Below are 20,133 nucleotides of genomic sequence, written 5' to 3' on the forward strand. Positions count from 1 at the left end.
ACTCATTTGATGAGGCCGGAATCATCTTGATACCAAAACCCAGCAGAGATACAACAAACCAAGAAAACTTCAGGCCAATATCTTTGATGAACGTCAATGTGAAAATCCTCAATAACATACTGGCAAACCGAATCCAGCAGCCCATCAAAAAGTTTATCTACCACAATCAAGTGGGTTTCATCTCTGGGATGCAAGTCTGGTTCAACATATGCAAATCAATAAACATAATCCATCACACAAACAGAACCAATGACAAAAGCCACATTATTATCTCAATAGATGCAAGAAAGGCCTTTGATAAAATTCAACATCTCTTCATGTTAAAAACTCTTAATAAAATAGGCTTTGATGGAACATATCTCAAAATAATAAGAGCTATTTATGATAAACCCATAGCCAGTATCATGCTGAATGGGTAAATGCAGGAAGCATTCCCTTTGGAAACTGGCAGAAGACAAGGATGCCCTCTCTCACCACTCCTATTCAACATAGTATTTGAAGTTCTGCCCAGGGCAATCAGGCAAGATAAAGAAATAGAGTGTATTCAAATAGGAAGAGAGGAAGTCAAATTGTCTCTGTTGGTAGATGACATGATTATATATTTAGAAAACCTCATTGTCTCAGCCCAAACACTTCTTAAGATAATGAGCAACTTCAGCAAAGTCTCAGGATACAAAAGCAATGTGCAAAAATCAAAGGCATTCCTATACAACAACAACAGACAAGCAGAGAGCCAAATCATGAATGAACTCCCATTCATAATTGCTACCAAGAGAATAAAATACTGAAGAATACAACTTACAAGAAGTGCAAAGGACCTGTTTAAGGAAAACTACAAACCACTGCTCAAGGAAATAAGAGAGGAGACAAACAAATAGAAAAACATTCCACGCTCATGGATGGGAAGAATCAATATTGTGAAAATGGCCATAATATGCAAAGTGATTTATAGATTCAATGCTATTTCCATCAAGCTACCACTGACTTTCTTCATAGAAAGAGAAAAATCTACTTTAAATTTCATATGGAACCAAATAAAGCTGGTATAGCCAAGATAATCAATCCTAAACAAAAATAACAAAGCTGGAGAACAAAGCTGGAGATATCACACTACCTGACTTCAAACTATGCTACAAGGCTATAGTAACTAAAACAGCATGGTACTGGTACCAAAACAGATATGTAGACCAATGGAACAAAACAGAGGCCTCAGAAATATCACCACACATGTACAACAATCTGATATTTAACAAACCTGACAAAAACCAGCAATAATAAAAGGATTCTCTATTTCATAAATGGTGCTGGGAAAACTGGCTAGTCATTTGCAGAAAACTGAAACGGGACCCCTTTTTACACCTTATGCAAAGGTTAACTCAAGATGGCTTAAAGACTGAAATGTAAAACCAACACTAGATAAACTCTAGAAGAAAACTTAGGCAATATCATTTAGGACATAAGCACGCACAAAGACTTCATGACTAAAACACCTAAAGCTATTGCAACAAAAGCCAAAACTGATAAATGACATCTAGTTAAACTAAAGAGCTTCTGCACAGCAAAAGAAACTAGCATCAGAGTGAACAGGCAACCTACATAATGGAGGCAAAGTTTTGCAATCTACCCATCTTACAAAGGTCTAATATCCAGAATCTACAAGAAGGTTAAACAAAATTTACAAGAAAAAAACAACACCATCGTAAGTGGGCAAAGGATATGAACAGACACTTATCAAAAAATGACATTTATGTGGCCAAGAAACATATGAAAAAAAAGCTCATCATCACTGATCATTAGAGAAATGCAAATCAAAACCACAGCGAGATACCATCTCATGCCAGTCAGAATGGCAATTATTTTTGGAACAAAAATCTTTTTATTATATTTGCAACAGACAATTGTGATTACATAAATATACCAGAACTTTGTAAAAACTAATAGCAGTTTCTTTTATTATTATTATTGTACTTTAAGTTCTGGGGTGCATGTGCAGATTGCACAGGATTGTTACATAGGTAAACACATGCCATGGTGGTTTGCTGCATCCATCCATAAATCGTTCTATTACAAAGACACATGGACACATATGTACATTGCAGCACTGTTTACAATATCAAAGACTTGGAATCCACCCAAATGCCCATCAAAGATAGACTGAATAAAGAAAATGTGGCATATATACACCATGGAATACTATGCAGCCATAAAAAAGGATGTGTTCATGTCCTTTGCAGGGACATGAATGAAGCTGGAAACCATCATTGTTAGCAAACTGACACAAGAACAGAAAACCAAACATCACACATTCTCACTCATAAGTGGGTGTTGAACAATGAGAACACATGGACACAGGGAGGGGAGCATCACACACCAGGGCCTGTTGCGGGGGGTGTTGGGGAGGGATAGCAAGGAGCGAGGGAATTGGTGGGGGGGGGGACAACATTAGCAGAATGACAATTATTAAATGCTGGCAAGGCTGTGAAGAAACAGGAACATTTTTACACCATTGGTGGGAGCATAAATTAGTTCAACCATTGTGGAAGACAGTGTGGTGATTCCTCAAGGATCTAGAACCAGCAATACCATTTGTCCCAGCAATCCCATTACTGAGTATATACCCAAAGGATTATAAATCATTCTACTATAAAGACATATCCACACGTATATTTATTGCAGCACTATTTACACTAGCAAAGACTTGGAACTAATTCCAAATGCCCATCAATGATAGACTGGATAAAGAAAATGTGACACATATATACCATGGAATACTATTCAGCCACAAACAAGAATGAGATCATGTCTTTTGCAGGGACATGGATGTAGGTAAAAGCCATCATTCTCAGCAAACTAACACAAAAGCAGAAAATCAAAAACTGCATGTTCTAACTTATAAGTGGGAGTTAAAAAATGAGAATACATGGACACAGGGAGGGAAACAACATATACTGGGGCCTGTTGTGGGATAAGAGGAAAGGGAAGGGAGAGCATTAGGACGAATACCTAATGCATGCTGGGCTTAAAACCTAGATGATGGGTTGATAGGTGCAGCAAACCACCATGGCACATGTATACCTATGTAACAAACCTGCACATTCTGCACATGTATCCTGGAACTTAAAGTAAATAAAAGAGAGAGAGAGAGGAAACTTTTAATTCCTTAAGAGAGACCAATCATTTTCTGGAAATGAATATTAAAAGAAATATGTAATGCAAATATTTATCAAAATGACATTAAACAATGTAAACATTTTATTTAGTGGAAGTTTTATGAGAAAAATGCAAAAACATACTTCTTATATATTCAATCCAGAATGAAAGCTTGAAGGCTTAATATGTAACTCTAGTATAAAGTGAAAGTAGTTCAGTAAGAGACCTAAGGTGATACGTCTCTGAAATGGGACTGTATTTTAGTTTAACTTGATGATCAAGGTAGCTAAGTATACTCAGAGGGATGGGCATCCGCAGTTAGCATGTCTGACTATCTTGGAACATGATTTCCTAGCCACCAACTTAACAGAAGCTTAATATCAAAGAGTTCAAGGTTGGACAAAATTGGGATTATTTGCCGTCCGTATGGCTGAACAAAGATCTATATAATATGATCTAGATATTCAGAGAGCAAAGTAAACATTCTGCTGTGTAAACAGGAATCTAAATTTGCCTAAAAAGGAACCAATTCAATTCTTATGGACATAAGCCTCCATAATGTCTGTAGACCTAATTCCTTTTTTCAATCAGGAAATTCCATTCTTAACTATTTTAAACATTTCTGAATAAGAATATAGAAACTGTTTCTTAATTTGTTTATTTTGAAAATAATAAATTTAATTTATTATAAAAATTGAGAGGATAGTATCTATCCATCATCCAGTTTCAGTAAAAATTAATATGCAGCCAACAATCAGAACTTCTCTCTCCTTTTTCTCTCCCAACTCTGGATTATTCTAAGGCAAAGCCCAAATATTATAACATTTTCTTTATAACTATGTCACTCCATATTCTAAAAAGGTAAAGACTATTTTTAAAAGCACATAACTACAATACCTTCATCATACCTACAAACAATAGTTGTCAATAATTTCTGTGACAGTTTGTCTCCAAGATGACCATAACTGATTGATTCCTTCCCTTCCATATGCATGTCATTTCCCTGTCAAGAGGTAGAGACCAATTCCTCTACTTTCATGAATCTGGACTGGCCTGCTTCTGCTTTGCCCAATAGAATATGACATAAGTGAGGCTATAGAAGTTCCAGAAATTGACCCGAAGAAGCCTGGAAGTTTCCAATTCTTTTGGGAGTGCTGAGCCTTCACATCTTACTAACTTGCTTAAGAGACCATAGGAGAGAACACATGTATTTATCTGTTGATTGATCAAACTATATATAGAGAGAGACAGAGGGAGAGAGAGAGAGAGAGAGAGAGAGAGAGAGAGAGAGAGAGAGAGAGAGAGATCCATCCATTCCAACATCTTGGTTGAGCTCAGCCTTCCAACTATCTTCACTGATGTACTAGACATGTGAATGAAGTAAGTCTTGGATTCTCCAGACAAGCTCCCCGACCAACTAAATATCACTGAATGACCCAGTTGACGTTATGTGGAGGAAAAAAAATTGCCTAGCCAAGACCTGCCTAAATTTCGGATCCAAAGAATCATAAATAACAAAATAACTACTTTAAGTCAATATGTTTTGGTTTGATTTGTTACAAGAAATAAATAACTAAAACAATTTTGTAATATTATCAATATTCAGTCAATGTTCAATTTTATCCAATAAGTTTTTAAATATTTTGGGTATATAGTTGGTTTGTTTGAACCAGGATCTCAACAGGTAACTCTAGAACTCAAAACAATAATGAAAATATTTTGTACATCTATAATCATTTCCCATTTTATCAACTAATTTTGTAGATAATATCTGATGTGATATGGTAGCTCTGGATAGATAGGTGGATTTTTGCAATGATTACTATCTACATTAGACCTGCCTAAATTTCGGATCCAAAGAATCATAAATAACAAAATAACTACTTTAAGTCAATATGTTTTGGTTTGATTTGTTACAAGAAATAAATAACTAAAACAATTTTGTAATATTATCAATATTCAGTCAATGTTCAATTTTATCCAATAAGTTTTTAAATATTTTGGGTATATAGTTGGTTTGTTTGAACCAGGATCTCAACAGGTAACTCTAGAACTCAAAACAATAATGAAAATATTTTGTACATCTATAATCATTTCCCATTTTATCAACTAATTTTGTAGATAATATCTGATGTGATATGGTAGCTCTGGATAGATAGGTGGATTTTTGCAATGATTACTATCTACATTAAACAGATTTTTTTTTAAAAAAAAGAACTAAGATCTAGATATTAAATGACATATCAGAAAAAATGTATCCAAACTTTAACCCAGATTGTGGAATTTAAGGTCCGGTGCTCTTTCCCTTATTCCAAACATGGTTGAGCCTTCAAAGATTTGTATTTTACCTGATTGGCTCTAATAAGATTTGCTATTATTGGAACCACAAAGAAACAAGTATTTCTCCACTCTTCATCCTTATAGTCTGAGATGTATTTATTTTTAAAATATGTCTCCTCTTCTCAATCTCTTCCACCTGGTTCCTAGTGTAGGCTTCCATTATTTCCCTCCTGGAGTACCAAGGTCCTAATTGATCTCTACGTATCTGGTCTTCATTCTCTTTCATTTTTCCTCCATCCCATTGCCAGATGCATCTATCTAAAACCAAACTTGGCCACCTTGAATCCTCTGCCTAATAACATTTAATAACTCTTAAACTGATATCAATAGAAAGAAATATTCTCAAAAGGTGGTGAGTTCTCTTGAAAAGTCTTTAAAATTCTTATATCTTGGTGAAAATTTAAAACAATAAATATAAGAATCTTCTGAATCACTAAGATGATTACCTAATAACAAAGTACTGCCATATATCTGACTACAGTAACCATCACTGCATTTGGATTTACCTCACGATGCTGATGCTAAGGCATGCTATATAAATAAAGATTTTTGAAGTTTTTTAGCTACTAAAAGTCATGAGAATTAAGTGATCACATAAAACATGCATAATGATGCAAAAGTCAAAAGAACCTGTACCATAACATTTGGTACCATACCAATTTTTCCAAATGTATTTTCAAAACCTACTCCATTGTTATGCTTACCAAATTGCAGTGGTTCTGTATCAATAGGCATATTGGAATATAAAAAATTAACTGCCAGTACCTATGTAGAACTCAATAATGCTCTAAAGCTAAAGTTAAGTGAAGAAAAATGTTTGTGTAGTTTTCGAGTAACACCATTTAAATTGGCTTTCAAACAGCAACAGAGTTTACATTAAGAATTAGGTTAGATTATCTTGACATGGCAATTAAATCTTCAAAATTAGAATATTATCCCAACAACATACATTTTCAAAAAAGGCATTACGATTAGAATAGAGTAAAATATTTTATCTGTTAATTAAACCATACACAATAGTCAAATTTAAATCATTTTTGATATACAGAAATGTCAGATATTAAGTTAGTGACGTTAGTTCAAATTCACTGGTTTTATAAATATTTTATTTTCAAGCATTTTCTTGTTTTGTCAATGTATTACTTTTTTCGGGGCTGCCATCATAAACTACCACAAGCTGAGTGACTAAAGACAACAGAATTTTATTATTGCACAATTCTAGGGGCTAGAAGTCTGAAATCAAGGTGTTGGCAAGATTGTTTCCTTCTGAGAGTTCTGAGGGAAAATGTATCCTGTGCTTCTCTGTCTTTGAGGTTCTAGTGGCTGTGGGCAATCCATAGCATTCCTTGGCTTGCAGCTGTACCTGCTCCCATGACACATGGTATTCTTGTGTGTCTCTGTGTCTCTATATCCAAACTTCTCTCTTCAGTTATTGGATTAAGGCCAACCCCAAACCACTATGACCTCATCTTAACTTGATTTATATCTACAAAAATCTCTCTTTCCAAATAAGGTCACATTCATAGGTACTGGGGATTATGACTTCGACATATCCTTTTAGGGTACACAATTTAAGCCACAAGTCATATGAAGAGGTATAAGCATAAGAAGTTCTAATCTAGTTTTATTTTTAAACATATTTATCTAATGTTGTAAATAAGAATAATATAAATCCTCATTGGGGTTCTGCAATAATTGTCTTTCCTTTTAATAGGAGCCTGTATATTATTCATGTAGGAGAAGTTTGACCTAAAGGGCAGAGCCTGAGATTCCTCTCCTGTCGCATTAGACCTTCAGCAACCTGGAACTGGCCCTCTCCATGGCCATCCTCCACCCTAATTCCCTGGCATTTTATTCTTCCGCAAAACATAAGGCTGTATACAATTCCCCAACACACAGCACATTATTTTATGCTTTCTTGCCCTTTTTCCTTCTGTCCCCTCTGCTTGTAATGTTCTTCCCTTCCCAACTTCCTCATCCCCTACCTGCGTCATTTTCTGACTCCTATTCAGTCTCAGCTCAACTGCCATCTTTTCCCAAAAGTCCTCTGTGAAGACCACCCACCTCCACCACCAGCACCATCACCAATCTCAGGCCCTGAGTGAAGTGGACCCCAAGAGGACTCTCATTTTCCCACACATCTATCTCCCAACAGACTATAAACACCATGATCTCAGGGACCATATCTTCCCCATATTTCATTTCCAGCTTGTAGCACAATGGTCATCTAAATGTTAAATGAAGGTCTGCATATGTGAGATGGAAAGAATTTCAGCCACAGTTCCAAGATGCTGCTTGCATTCTAATTTATACTCCTGCTGAAAGAGGTATTGCAATTGCCTAATGTGGGAGGTTAGTAACAGAAGTTTGTCACCTAAGCAGTGAGCAAACTCACACAAATATATCTGTCATTAAAAGTGACTTATTTGTCCTCTTTGATTGACTACATACCTTTTTATATGAGAGAGATTTGTGGATTTAGTGATATGGAAAGATCTCAGCAGCTCAAAAATTTTAGTCTGGTTTTGCTGGAGTACCCTGGGTACGCAGAGGAATCTAATGAAAGAAGGGACTAGAAACAAAGAATGGGTACATATTTTAAATGACTTCAATGGCATTGAAAGCCAAAATAAATTTGTAGACTTTGCTTTCCATATACTGATTAGTCATGGTTTTTTAGAAAGGAACTAGACATAATTCATTTTGAACAGACCAAAATGTCACACACTGATCATCTATACTAAGCATAATGGGATCAGAGTTCTATTAATCTGTACTTCTAAAATGACAAATAATCTATTCCCATTTGGATTTTGAAACTCATATATATATGCATATCTTGGGCTTTTAGTATTTTACAGACAACAAAATCACTTTATTTTCCAGATTGCTCTTTTGCTAATAATTAGCTGCCATCATTTCTCATAATAGCTTAAAATGAAGCCCTGTTCTCTCTTAAACTGGCTGGTTCAAAGTACTCTGGATTGATTAAATGGTCAGATCAGGCTCTTTATTAATTTTTTCAAAACTAGTTAAAGCAATTTAGCAGTTATCAAAAAGCAACTTTCCCTATTTTAGCTGAATCTTTTGTTATATTTTAAAGTTATATTTTGTCTCTTTTGGAGTTATTTAACTTTTAAAGTTTTAGGGATAATAACTCATTATATGGGGATAAAATGTTATGACATATGACAATAAATATAAGAATTAAATTTCAATTATGTCTGACATAATTCATTATTATAGTCAAATTAAAACCAACATGAATAGAATTGCCAAAAACACAGAACTAACACTTTTGACTAACCAATGGGGAATTACCTGAGATCCATGCTGCAAAGCTGATGATACATTAATTGTATTTAGAAGAATCTAGTCTATGAAAATGTACTCAGTGAAATTAACTTTGAAATAGAGCCATTGTATGTGTATGGGATATTCATAGCATTAAATTATAACCCACATTTCCCTTTTTAAATGGCTCTCTGTATGCCATCTGTGGAGCCATTACAAAATTTCAGCTTTTTAAAACACATATATTAAGGCTTATATTTTACCAATAAATTACATTTTACTGGGTAGCCAGGTAACCTTTTTGTTTTGACTTTTGTTTTTAAAACTTAGTCTTAAATCACTAAATTATGTACTTTTCTGCTTGGTAGAGACAAAACTGTCATTTAGCTTTCAAGTAAACTAAAACTCTAAAAGGTGGACTGTTATAGTTCATTTGATGCCATATTAAGTATAATAAATTTTGGAAGTTAAGTACCACTTTGGGTTTAAACATTTTGCAACATTTCCAGGTCAGTATTCTGAATATCTTTTAGCATTTTCCTTTTGCAATTCTCTAAATGATGGAAGAGTTGGAATGAAAGTGTATTTGTCCCAGAATATCAAATACTCCCTCTCAACATTTTGAGGAAAAACTCCCTTGTGTTCATTTTAATCTCATTTACCTTTTTTCCTCTAATGTTAAAAACAGATTGGGAAGATTCTTCTTCTTCTTCTTCTTTTTTTTTTTTTTTTTTTTTTGACGGAGTTTTCGCTCTTGTTACCCAGGCTGGAGTGCAATGGCTCGATCTCGGCTCACCGCAACCTCTGCCTCCTGGGTTCAGGCAATTCTCCTGCCTCAGCCTCCTGAGTAGCTGGGATTACAGGCACGTGCCACCATGCCCAACTAATTTTTTGTATTTTTAGTAGAGACGGGGTTTCACCATGTTGACCAGGATGGTCTCGATTTCTCGACCTCGTGATCCACCCGCCTCGGCCTCCCAAAGTGCTGGGATTACAGGCTTGAGCCACCGCGCCCGGCAAGATTCTTCTTAATTAAAATTTGAATGAGTTGGGTTTAATGTATCAAGGTTAAATTATAAATTAAATATATGTAAATTAGATGTGACCATGGATCCAACTAGACTGCTTCTATTCATCACAACTAATCCTTTCCTAGATTTGAAAACTGCATTAATTTATCAAAACCGACTTTTTTTTTTTCTAAAAACAGCCATGTATTTTTACATCTGAGAAGTACTATGTTCCAGAGGAAATGGTAACATTCCTTAGTATCTCAGCAGCGATATTTATTATTTTTTTTTAGTGAGATTGATATTTATCAAGAAATGCCAGTGTGATTTTCTTGAGCCAAATATACTGCATAATGGGAGTTTATACGGGTTTATTTAATGTATGTGTGTGTTTCATGAATACTTTCAAGTTACATGAATTCTCTCTAGTAAATTTTACTCTATAATTAGTGACCTTAATATTTTGTAGGTTTTCCAAATTAAAAATGATGTTTTATGTAATGTATGATTTTCTTTTCCACATTCAGGTTCTCTCTTTAGGAGCAGACGTCCTACCTGAATACAAACTGCAGACACCACGCATCAACAAGTTTACGATATTGCACTACAGCCCTTTCAAGGCAGTCTGGGACTGGCTTATTCTATTGTTGGTCATATACACTGCTATATTTACTCCCTACTCTGCAGCCTTCCTCCTCAATGACAGAGAAGAACAGAAAAGACGAGAATGTGGCTATTCTTGTAGCCCTTTGAATGTGGTAGACTTGATTGTGGATATTATGTTTATCATAGATATTTTAATAAACTTCAGAACAACATATGTAAATCAGAATGAAGAAGTGGTAAGTGATCCCGCCAAAATAGCAATACACTACTTCAAAGGCTGGTTCCTGATTGACATGGTTGCAGCAATTCCTTTTGACTTGCTGATTTTTGGATCTGGTTCCGATGAGGTAAGAACTGCTTAAGATTCTTATTTTCTGAAAGATTGCAATTATAAAAGTGAATCTGTTTTAACTGCAAAAAGAGTAGCTGCTTTGCAAGCTTCTTGTATCTCACAGATAAAATTAATTTCCAATTGGGGATGCTAAAGAATGAAATAAAATCATTTTGCCATTGCAAATCAAATTCATTCTGTTTTTTGCTAAGAGATGCAAAAGACTCTCCATTCTTTACCCACCAAATTAAACTTGGAAACAAGTTGTCCATAGTGCATAGCACATTCCCAGGATTTAAAAATCTCTACTTATTAACTTCACAGGGTAAAACTGTCAAATATTAAGTATGTCTCTGTTTTGCTTAACTCATTATTATGGTTCGAGACAGCAGAGACTTGTTTTTTGTTCAAATTATGTGAATAGGGCACCTTCTGAAATGCCTTATTCAAAAATGCTGTCTCTTAAATAATACTTTGCCTGGAAATTACTTCTTGCATATCCCAATTCCTAATAAAATTGGAAACTGAGAAAATATGAGAAGTGTATGTATTGTGCATTTTCTGCATAGAGGAACTTTTAATCAGCTCCTCGAAAGATTCTTTGATCCAAAAGAAATTAAGTTTTCCTACAGTTCACTTCATATAATTGCCACTATTTTTACCATTTATAAATTTTCTGGATTCTATAAGGGAAAGATTTACAGAATGCTTGAAAAGTAGTTCCAAGGGAATAGGTTGAAAAAGATAACCTCAATATGTTGAATTTTTAAAAATTGTCTTTTTCTACATAAGAACCCTGCCTTGCACCAAGTTCCCCCTCTCCCCCAGAAAGAGAACAACTCCTCTTGGCAATGGTTACTTCCTAGCCATTGAAGGCTTTAGAACAAGGTGATTCTCCTTGACCAAGGGGAACCAAGAGATTTTATTTTTAAATCTATTTATTGGTTAGAATTAAACCTCTCCTATAGACCATGCTGATGAAATTATGAGTCAGTTAAGAACAGGGCAATGAAACAATACATTTTTCCTGGGTGCTACATTTTTGTTTTGTTTTGTTTTTGTTTTGTTTTGTTTTTGTTTTGTTTGTTTGTTTATTTGTTTGTTTGAGATGGAGTCTCACTCTGTCACCCTGGCTGGAGTGCAGTGGCATGATGTTGGCTCACTGCAACCTCCGCCTGCCGGGTTCAAGCAATTCTCCTGCCTCAGCCTCCCAAGTAGCTGGGACTATAGGCACATGTCACAACACCCAACTAATTTTTTTTTTTTTTTTTTTGTATTTTTAGAAAAGACGGGTGTTTCACCATTTTAGCCAGGATGGTCTCAATCTCCTGACCTCGTGATCCACCCACCTTGATCTCCCAAAGTGCTGGGATTACAAGAGTGAGCCACCTTGCCCAGACCCTGGGTTCTATAATTTTAAACAAAGTGCCAAACTTGACTTTCCTAATCTGTAAAAGGATGATAATTAACATTACCTTCTCTTCTCGATTTTTTTTTTCTAATTTGAGACTCTAATGAGATAATACATGTGATTTAGCAAAATTCTTTTTAAAAATCAGCTGTTCTTAAATTAGCTGAACTAATTAACATCAGCTACTCCTAACTTTGGGCTTTAACTAAAAGACAAGAGAGTAAAATACTTCTTTATTAATACATATCTTTGAGTTTCTTATAATGGGTAATTCATATCATTACACCAAATAAGCTTATGTTGATGAACAATAAAATAAAACCTCATTCTTTCAAAAGTTAAAATGTATGCACCAACAACAAACACTAGTGATTTTGTAGATAAGCTTAGAAGTATAATGGAAGAAGTTTTCAGAGGTTTGTGTTTTTTAAATTTTAAAGTCTGAATTTTAAAATACTCTGAAAATTCTGAACATAATGTGTTACCACCAAATTAAAATCTAGTACTGCTGCCAATGTAAAACTTAGAACTAGAAGTAACCATAAGAAATTATCTAGTACAATCCTCTGCCTAGGAAGTTAAAGTACTCTTCTTCCCATTTTACAGATGAGACTGTTGAAACCTAGAATTGTTCAATGATATACTCAGTCCTATTTTCTGCATTACTCTTAGTCAATAATGCTTTCTTCATTCAACAAATTTTTGTTGGGTACCCTTCAAAGTGACAGCACTGTCTTGTGTTTGGAGATTCAGAAATAAATCAGACAAATTTATGTTCTCCAGGAACTTAATATTCTAGGATTGAGGAAGAGGGGGTAGGGGATGGAAGAGGGCAGAAGACAGTTAATAAACAAACAAACAGAACACAGGATGGTTTCAGGAAAGAGTCAATTATGTGACGATGACAAAATGTGTGGATGTGATAGAGAATGGCCTGGATGGATGGCTAATTTGAATTGGAAGTTACCAAAGGCCAATGAGGAGAGGCCATTTGAGTTGAGACTTGACAGGAAGCAACCATCCACTTGAGACCACTATACAGAGCATTTCACATAGAAGAGGAACACTAGTGAAAATGTCGCATTTGGGGAAGACATTCGCTGTGGTAGAGGAACAGAAAACTGGCCATTGGCTGCCAGGCTGAACCACACAGTAAGAGGTGGAATGCTAAGGTTTGAGGAGGCAGAGACAGGGACCAAATCACATAGAGATGTGGGATTTCTTATTTATTCTCGCTGCAATGGAATCTTTGGAACGGGAGTGATGTTCTCTGATGGACATTTTGAAGACTACAAAGGCTGTCATCTGCATATTGGAGAGTCAGGGAACCAGTTCAGAGCACATGCTGTGATGTAGGTCAAAACAACAGCCAGATAGCAACCAAGGTGAAGAAAAGCAAAAAATGGGGGATATATTTTGGAGGTGAGCTGTCAAAGCTTGTTGATGGATTAAGTATTGAGTGGAAGAGTAGGAGAAAAAGCAGAATTAAGAGTGGTGCAAACATTTTTTGTTGTTTGTTTATTCTTATTGAAACATTCCTTTGGTGAAGGGCAGAAGGGTTGCCAAAGCAAAATTGTAAATGGTAATCCATTTATTCAGATGGAAAATCCTTGGGGAGACAGTGTGTTGTGGGAAAGAGATTCCTGTATTAGCAATCTTAAATTTGTGATGACTATTGGTTATTCAACTACAGGTGACATGTAGGCAGGCAAGTACTCCATGAGCACCTAGAAAGATAATATGTGAGTATAAGAAGAGAAATGAGATCCATTAATTAAAAGTTAGATATAATCTTGGCAAAGTTTGGTTTGGATCAGCTTCTGTACAAGAACCATGTATCAGTTTTGTGCGTGGATCTGTTATAGGTCTGGAGACACATATTTGACAGGTTTAAAATAAAGTCTTAAAACCTACACTTTTTAAAGTGACAGGGATGATTTTGTTGTTTAGACAAACAAGATCCAGTGGCCATATCTGGGATAAAGAGGAATCCCAGGAGAGGGCTTTCATGTGTTCATAGATGACTATTTCTACGAAATAAATGCTTAAGTTCATAAATAAATGTGTAAGTACATAAATGAACAAATTAAGAGTGATTTTCAACAAATTATAAGAATGGTCATAAATTCTTAATTGCTTAATTGTAAGACAAGTTCCTGTTCTGTCACCCAAGCTGGAGTGCAGTGGTGTGAACTCATGTCGATGCAGCCTCTGCCTCCTGGGCACAAGTGATCCTCTACCTCAGCCTCCAGAGGAGCTGGGACTACAGGCACATGCCACCACACCTGGCTAAGTTTTGTAATTTTTGTAGAGAGCTTTCAATTTATTACCCAGGCTGATCTCAAACTCTGAACTCAAGTGATCCACTGGCTTCAGCCTCCCAAAGTGCTGGAATTACAGGCATGAGCCACTGTGCCTGGCCCTAAAATGTTTTCTATCCAACACAGGATTATAGATGAGCTTAGAAGATGTAATTTTGTCAATGTCAATCAAACATTAATGTCTTCTTTGCAAATTTCCCTAAATGTTAAGCTACTGTAACACTTTTACTTTATTTACATTCAACCCTAGAAAAAATTCAAATTTTTTATCTATATTATTTAATCTATGTAAGGTATTAATAAATGCTAAGAGGATATGTTGTCATATACATTTTTACCAAAGAAGACATGGCACAACTGCTCATATTTTTCTAAATAACCATTTAATTTTTTTTCTACATAATTACAAATCACCTGCAATAGAGGATCTTCTATAATGTTAAAAACATGTTGAAGAAAATAAATACTGGCAATAACTAGGCTTGCCTATGTCATTAATATCTTCCTGATGATAATGCCATCCAGATAGACAATAAAAGGATTCTCTATTTCCTAATTTTTGCATCGTCAAACATCATACCACCCATTACCTCGATCGTTGGGAAATTTTCTCTGTGTCATTGGTGCAAAGGAGGAAGGTTATTGTCTCAGTATCCAGAAAGTTACCTTTTTATTATCTGCCTCATATTTTCCAATATTTAGCTCATCTGTGGTAAATCTTAATTTCAGAGATATTAACAGCTGAAATCTACAAAATTCTGCTCAATTACATGCTTCATTAACCTCTTACTCCCCGGAAAATTAAGATTCTTACAATTAATTATTTGCTTCATTGAACCTTCTCCTTTCACACTTTACTGTTTTTTCTGAATCCTGAATACAAGCAAGAAAGGCCTTTGAAACCTAAGTGATACCATGCTCTTTGAGGGAAAGTTCCAATAGAAAAGAGGATTTCCTATAATAATAATATGTTTGATTTATTAGTCTGATAGATGAAATGTGATATGGATGCAAGGAAAACCTTAGCAGGCATCTGTATGCAGACTCTGGTCATTTTCACAGCTGAACTCGAGCTTTACAACAGATGTCATTAGTTTACTTCTAAAACATCTGACATAATCATGTTCAACTTTTAGGAACAAATCACATTTTGAAGACACATATGCATATACATGTTTACACATAAAATTGCTAAATCTCCTTAGATAGTTTCTGGGAGTTTAGACAGAAGTTTCTATTGGCTTATATTTGGAGCTATTGGTCATGCCTCTAAAAATGTATGAGATGATGTGTAAGAGACGTAAGATCCCCAATGGAAAAATTATTTTGCTTTTTAGTTTATCATTTGTTGATTTGTATGTGATTGATTGACTACACTCATTAGAGATGGCATAAATCATAACTCTTGGTAAAATATTTCTCAGAAAAAGTCCAATTATCATTAAAAAATATGACATTCCTAGTTATTTATTTGGTGTAACATTTGCATACTATTGTTTAGAATCGTTCGATGGTGAGTGTTCTGTTACTGTAGAGAAAGCCAAAGTGAGTTCAAATTGCAGAAAAATAAAATGTTAATTATAGACAAAACAAAAATAAAAGTGTTTTAATAATAAAGGTTGTTAAATATTGAAATGAGTTTCCCAGTGAAGTTGTAAAAATCACCTCCTTAAAATCTATATGTTTTGAATATTTGTGAGGTTTGCTATAAATTAATGACAATCTAAATAATTCACCAAGATTCTAGACACGTTCAAAATATATCTCTTTGATTGTATTAGTGAGTGTGTTCTTAGAAATATTGCAATGGTGTAGTCAAGCTGAACAAAGGACTAGAAACTAGTTTCCAATATTATTGAGATTTATTACACAAATAATAATTGAATGATGTATAAAAATACCAGAACGTAGAGAGAATTAGCTGAAATGAAATCTAAAGCAAAATGTGAATGTAGAATAATGAAATTTATTTCTTGTTAAATGTTAACATTTCCCTATTTGAACCCAAATATTTATTGAAAAGACAAATGATAGATTAAGTAGAAAGCTTCAGTGATCATTCTATCAACCCTCCAGAGGAAACCAAAAATCACATACATATGTATTTTTATTTATAAAAGAATAATTATTTCACTTCTTTATAGCAAAAGTGTTAAAGAGTAAATCCCTGAAATAATATATTTTAAATATAAGATTCTTAAAAATGTTTATTAAAAATGAGGTATAATTATTTTTCAAATTTTTAAAAATATTTTTGAACAAAAGATTTTTTTCCTTTTTTTGTAGTGAATCTTTCTCTGTTTAACTGTAGACAATTTATTCTTGAGTAGAAAATTTTTTAATACTGATAAGAAGTTACTTAATCTAATTTCAAGCCTTCAAAAAGAATTCCACTGGCATGAAGAGAGAATCTTGACCAAGTTATTGTAAAATATCTACAAAAAAAAAATCACATTATGGTCTTGATTCTGGGCCTAGTATCTAATATACATACAAAACTTCAATTGTTTAGAACATATACATAATGTTTAGTTTAAAAATTAATATACTTAATAAAATAAACTAACTTCCACCTCAGTATAAGATGGTATCTGGGGCTTTAGTAAACAGTGGATGTGGATATGTTTTTAAAATTTTAAAACTTAATGATATTAATCAGCCACCCAGCAAAATGAAAAATTGAATTTTTGGAAAGAAGAGTCATTTTAGATTAAAAACAATAATATTGACAAAATGCACTAAAAATAAAAATCTTACATAGATCTTCTTTACTGTGACATTTTGGCAAAAAGAGTTGGACAATTATTCAATCACAATAAATGAGTTGAGTTCTGAGATGGTATGGGAGCTGGTAGGTGAAGACTTGAGTTGTTAGGAGTCCATTATGTCCCCTTTGCTACACTTAGTGGCAGGACTAGAAAACAAGTGTCTTGCTTCCATGTACTGCAAAATGACTCACCTCTTTTTCTGTTTTATTTTCATTATATGTTTCTATTTTATAACAATAACCACATTTTGCCATCTAGTGAGCTTTTATGCTCTTTTTAGTCACTTCCAAGAATAATGATATGCAGGCAATATTTTTCTATTACCAGTGAAAAGTTCAAGAAATATCATCTAAGAGACAGTTCTTTATCTCTAGTTTTTAAAATTGTTGTAAATAGGTTTATGGATAGTTATATTTATTAATTTTCAAAAATCAAAAAATTGAGATTTCCATAGTGTCTGGATATTACATGAAATTAGATGCACTGGGAGATAATCATGCATTCTAAAAACAATTATATCCAGTCAATTCTGATCTTAGCACAATATACTAAGGTAGTTGTTGGTGCCCTTTCTCACTTGCAAGTAACGTAAAGATGGCCTATTAAACTAAGCAATGGGGTTAGGAGTTCATAACAAATTGGAGAAGATTGATAATTATTTTAAGTCTACTATCTCTTAGATTTTAGTGCAATCACTTCTCTCTATTCTGCAATCTGGGGCAAGACACCTTAAGTTTTTAAAGCAATATTAAAATAATAAGCAGGAAAGAGTTATTGCAATTCTGTGCATCATCTACAAGATGTGTTATACACAACTGTAGCTAACAAAGAATGCCCAGTTGAGTTAGCCACAATTTTATAACAATAGAAGTAAGGTCAAGGCATTTGTTACATTATCAAGCCAGCATATGTAGTTATGCTGGGGTACATGTGACAGAATCACAAGAGAACAGCTTTGACTGTTGAAGTCAATATTCACATCCTCATAATGCAACTGAGAGGTATTATTACTACTTAGTAATTTTTTCTTCTTCCCCTTCCTTTGTGGCTCTCTCATTACTTCTGCAATTATTTAGTATGAATACTGTCATACATGTTGAGACTTCAACATGTCCCACGTTTCTTAAACTTTCTTTTTCCAGAAAAGATGTCACTTGTATGTTATTATGTAAGTTATATTGATTTATCTGCTCAGAGGACTTACTGTTACATAGATTTTAACTTCATTTTGAGAGAATGCTAGAAGCAATGTTAGAGATTTCTTTAGAAGGAAGGCAGAAAGGAAGGTTGCATGCACAGCAAACTTCATTGCTTTTCTTATCATAACACCATTTTTACTCTACCATCTTTACAACCAGCAGAGTCTTTAGTACTTATTCCCACAACATGTTATAAAAACAGCTCATTTGTTTTAAAGCTTTTCACTTCATTTCACCAACTACCTAAAGAATTTTTATTATGCTTCATTTATTTTGAGAGTTGGAGAGAAATTTTGCTCCAAAACCAAGAAAATTTTAACAATAATTCACAATTATTTCTGATTTCTCAGGAAGCCATGCTGTGTAAAAGGGGTGAAATGTTGACTCTAACAGGGTGACTCCTGTTAGAGTCTGAGCAGGCAGTGTGCCCACATGAAGTCCCTGTCTTTCAATGTTCTTGCCATTTCCTAAAAGGAGCTGCAAGGCCAGAATGGAAAGGCCCCCACTTGTGATTCCAGATATCAAAGTATTGCATTTTAAAAGGATAGAAGTCCTATCAACTCATTTCAAGTCATGAAGTTCCTGCTTATTGATGGAAAGAAAAATGTAATGGATATTTAGATAGAAATACAAAGAATTTCTGTTTATTGGTATTATCTATAACTCTGTAAGGTTGGCATTATTATTTGTTCACAGATGAAGAAACTGAAGCATGAGATTAAATGAATAACTTGTCCAAGGTGACACACTGTATGGAGGCAGAATTCAAACATAGGTTTATTCCAAAGTCCTAGCACATAACTGCTAAGCAAAAATATTGATAATACATATATTGAAAAGTTTGATTTTCTCTTAGAGATCCAGGCAATAGTAATTTAAACCCTCCATTCATAGGGAAGAAATATACTTTTAAACCTATAAAGAAGGGGAAAAAACACTATCACCTTCATTGAACTCTAAAAAATAACTCAGTATTCTCTAAACATCCCCAAATAAGTAGAGACCAGAGTCCAGTTATGCTAAATACGTGTCAACTACTCAAGCTCCTCTTACGTTTAAAGGGTTCAATACTGTAGTATAGTTTAAAGTCAGGTAATGTGATGCCTCCAGCTTTATTTATTTTTCTTAGGATCGCTTTGACTATTCAGGCTCTGTTTCAATACTAACAGAGGATAATTCCGGGGAGGCTAAGTCCCCTTTTCTTTGTGATCACTAAGGCACAAGGGGAAAACAAGAAACTATAGAACACTTAATAGAACATTTTTTTTGAAGACAGGGTCTTGCTCTGTTGCCCAGGCTAGAGTGCAATGGTGCAATCATAGCTCACTGCAATCTCAAATCCCTAGGCTCAAGTGATACTCCATCTCAGTTTCCAGAGTAGCTGGGACTATGGACATCCACCACCATATCCTGCTAATTTATTTTATTTTATTTTATTTTGTGTAGAGGCAGAGTCTCACTATATTGCCCAGTCTCAAATGCCTGGGCTCAAGCAATCCTCCTGCTTCAGACTGCCAAAGTGCTGGGATTATAGGCACAGGCCACCATACCCAGCCAGAACATTTTAATGAAATTTTTTTTAATATTTAGTGCTCCTTTGTCATCAATATTAATACATAGGGTATGGTACTTATTCCATGTACTATTTCTTCAGTTAAGATGTAAGTGTTCTTAACTTAATCAGATGTGCTTTGGGAAATAAG

General features: G+C 34.4%; 1 protein-coding gene across 3 annotated transcripts in view; it reads left to right on the forward strand.

Moving 5' to 3' along the window:
- The window catches only part of KCNH7 (potassium voltage-gated channel subfamily H member 7), a 477,505-nt gene that overhangs the window by 380,650 nt on the left and 76,722 nt on the right, over nucleotides 1-20,133 (forward strand). For all 3 annotated transcript variants that reach the window (XM_003921927.4, XM_074399586.1, XM_074399587.1), the window contains one exon: nucleotides 10,322-10,747. In XM_003921927.4, coding sequence (XP_003921976.1) covers nucleotides 10,322-10,747 — 426 coding nt within the window. The remainder of the gene's footprint in view (nucleotides 1-10,321; nucleotides 10,748-20,133) is intronic.

This window comes from Saimiri boliviensis, chromosome 5 (assembly GCF_048565385.1).
Source record: "Saimiri boliviensis isolate mSaiBol1 chromosome 5, mSaiBol1.pri, whole genome shotgun sequence".
NCBI lineage: Eukaryota > Metazoa > Chordata > Mammalia > Primates > Cebidae > Saimiri > Saimiri boliviensis.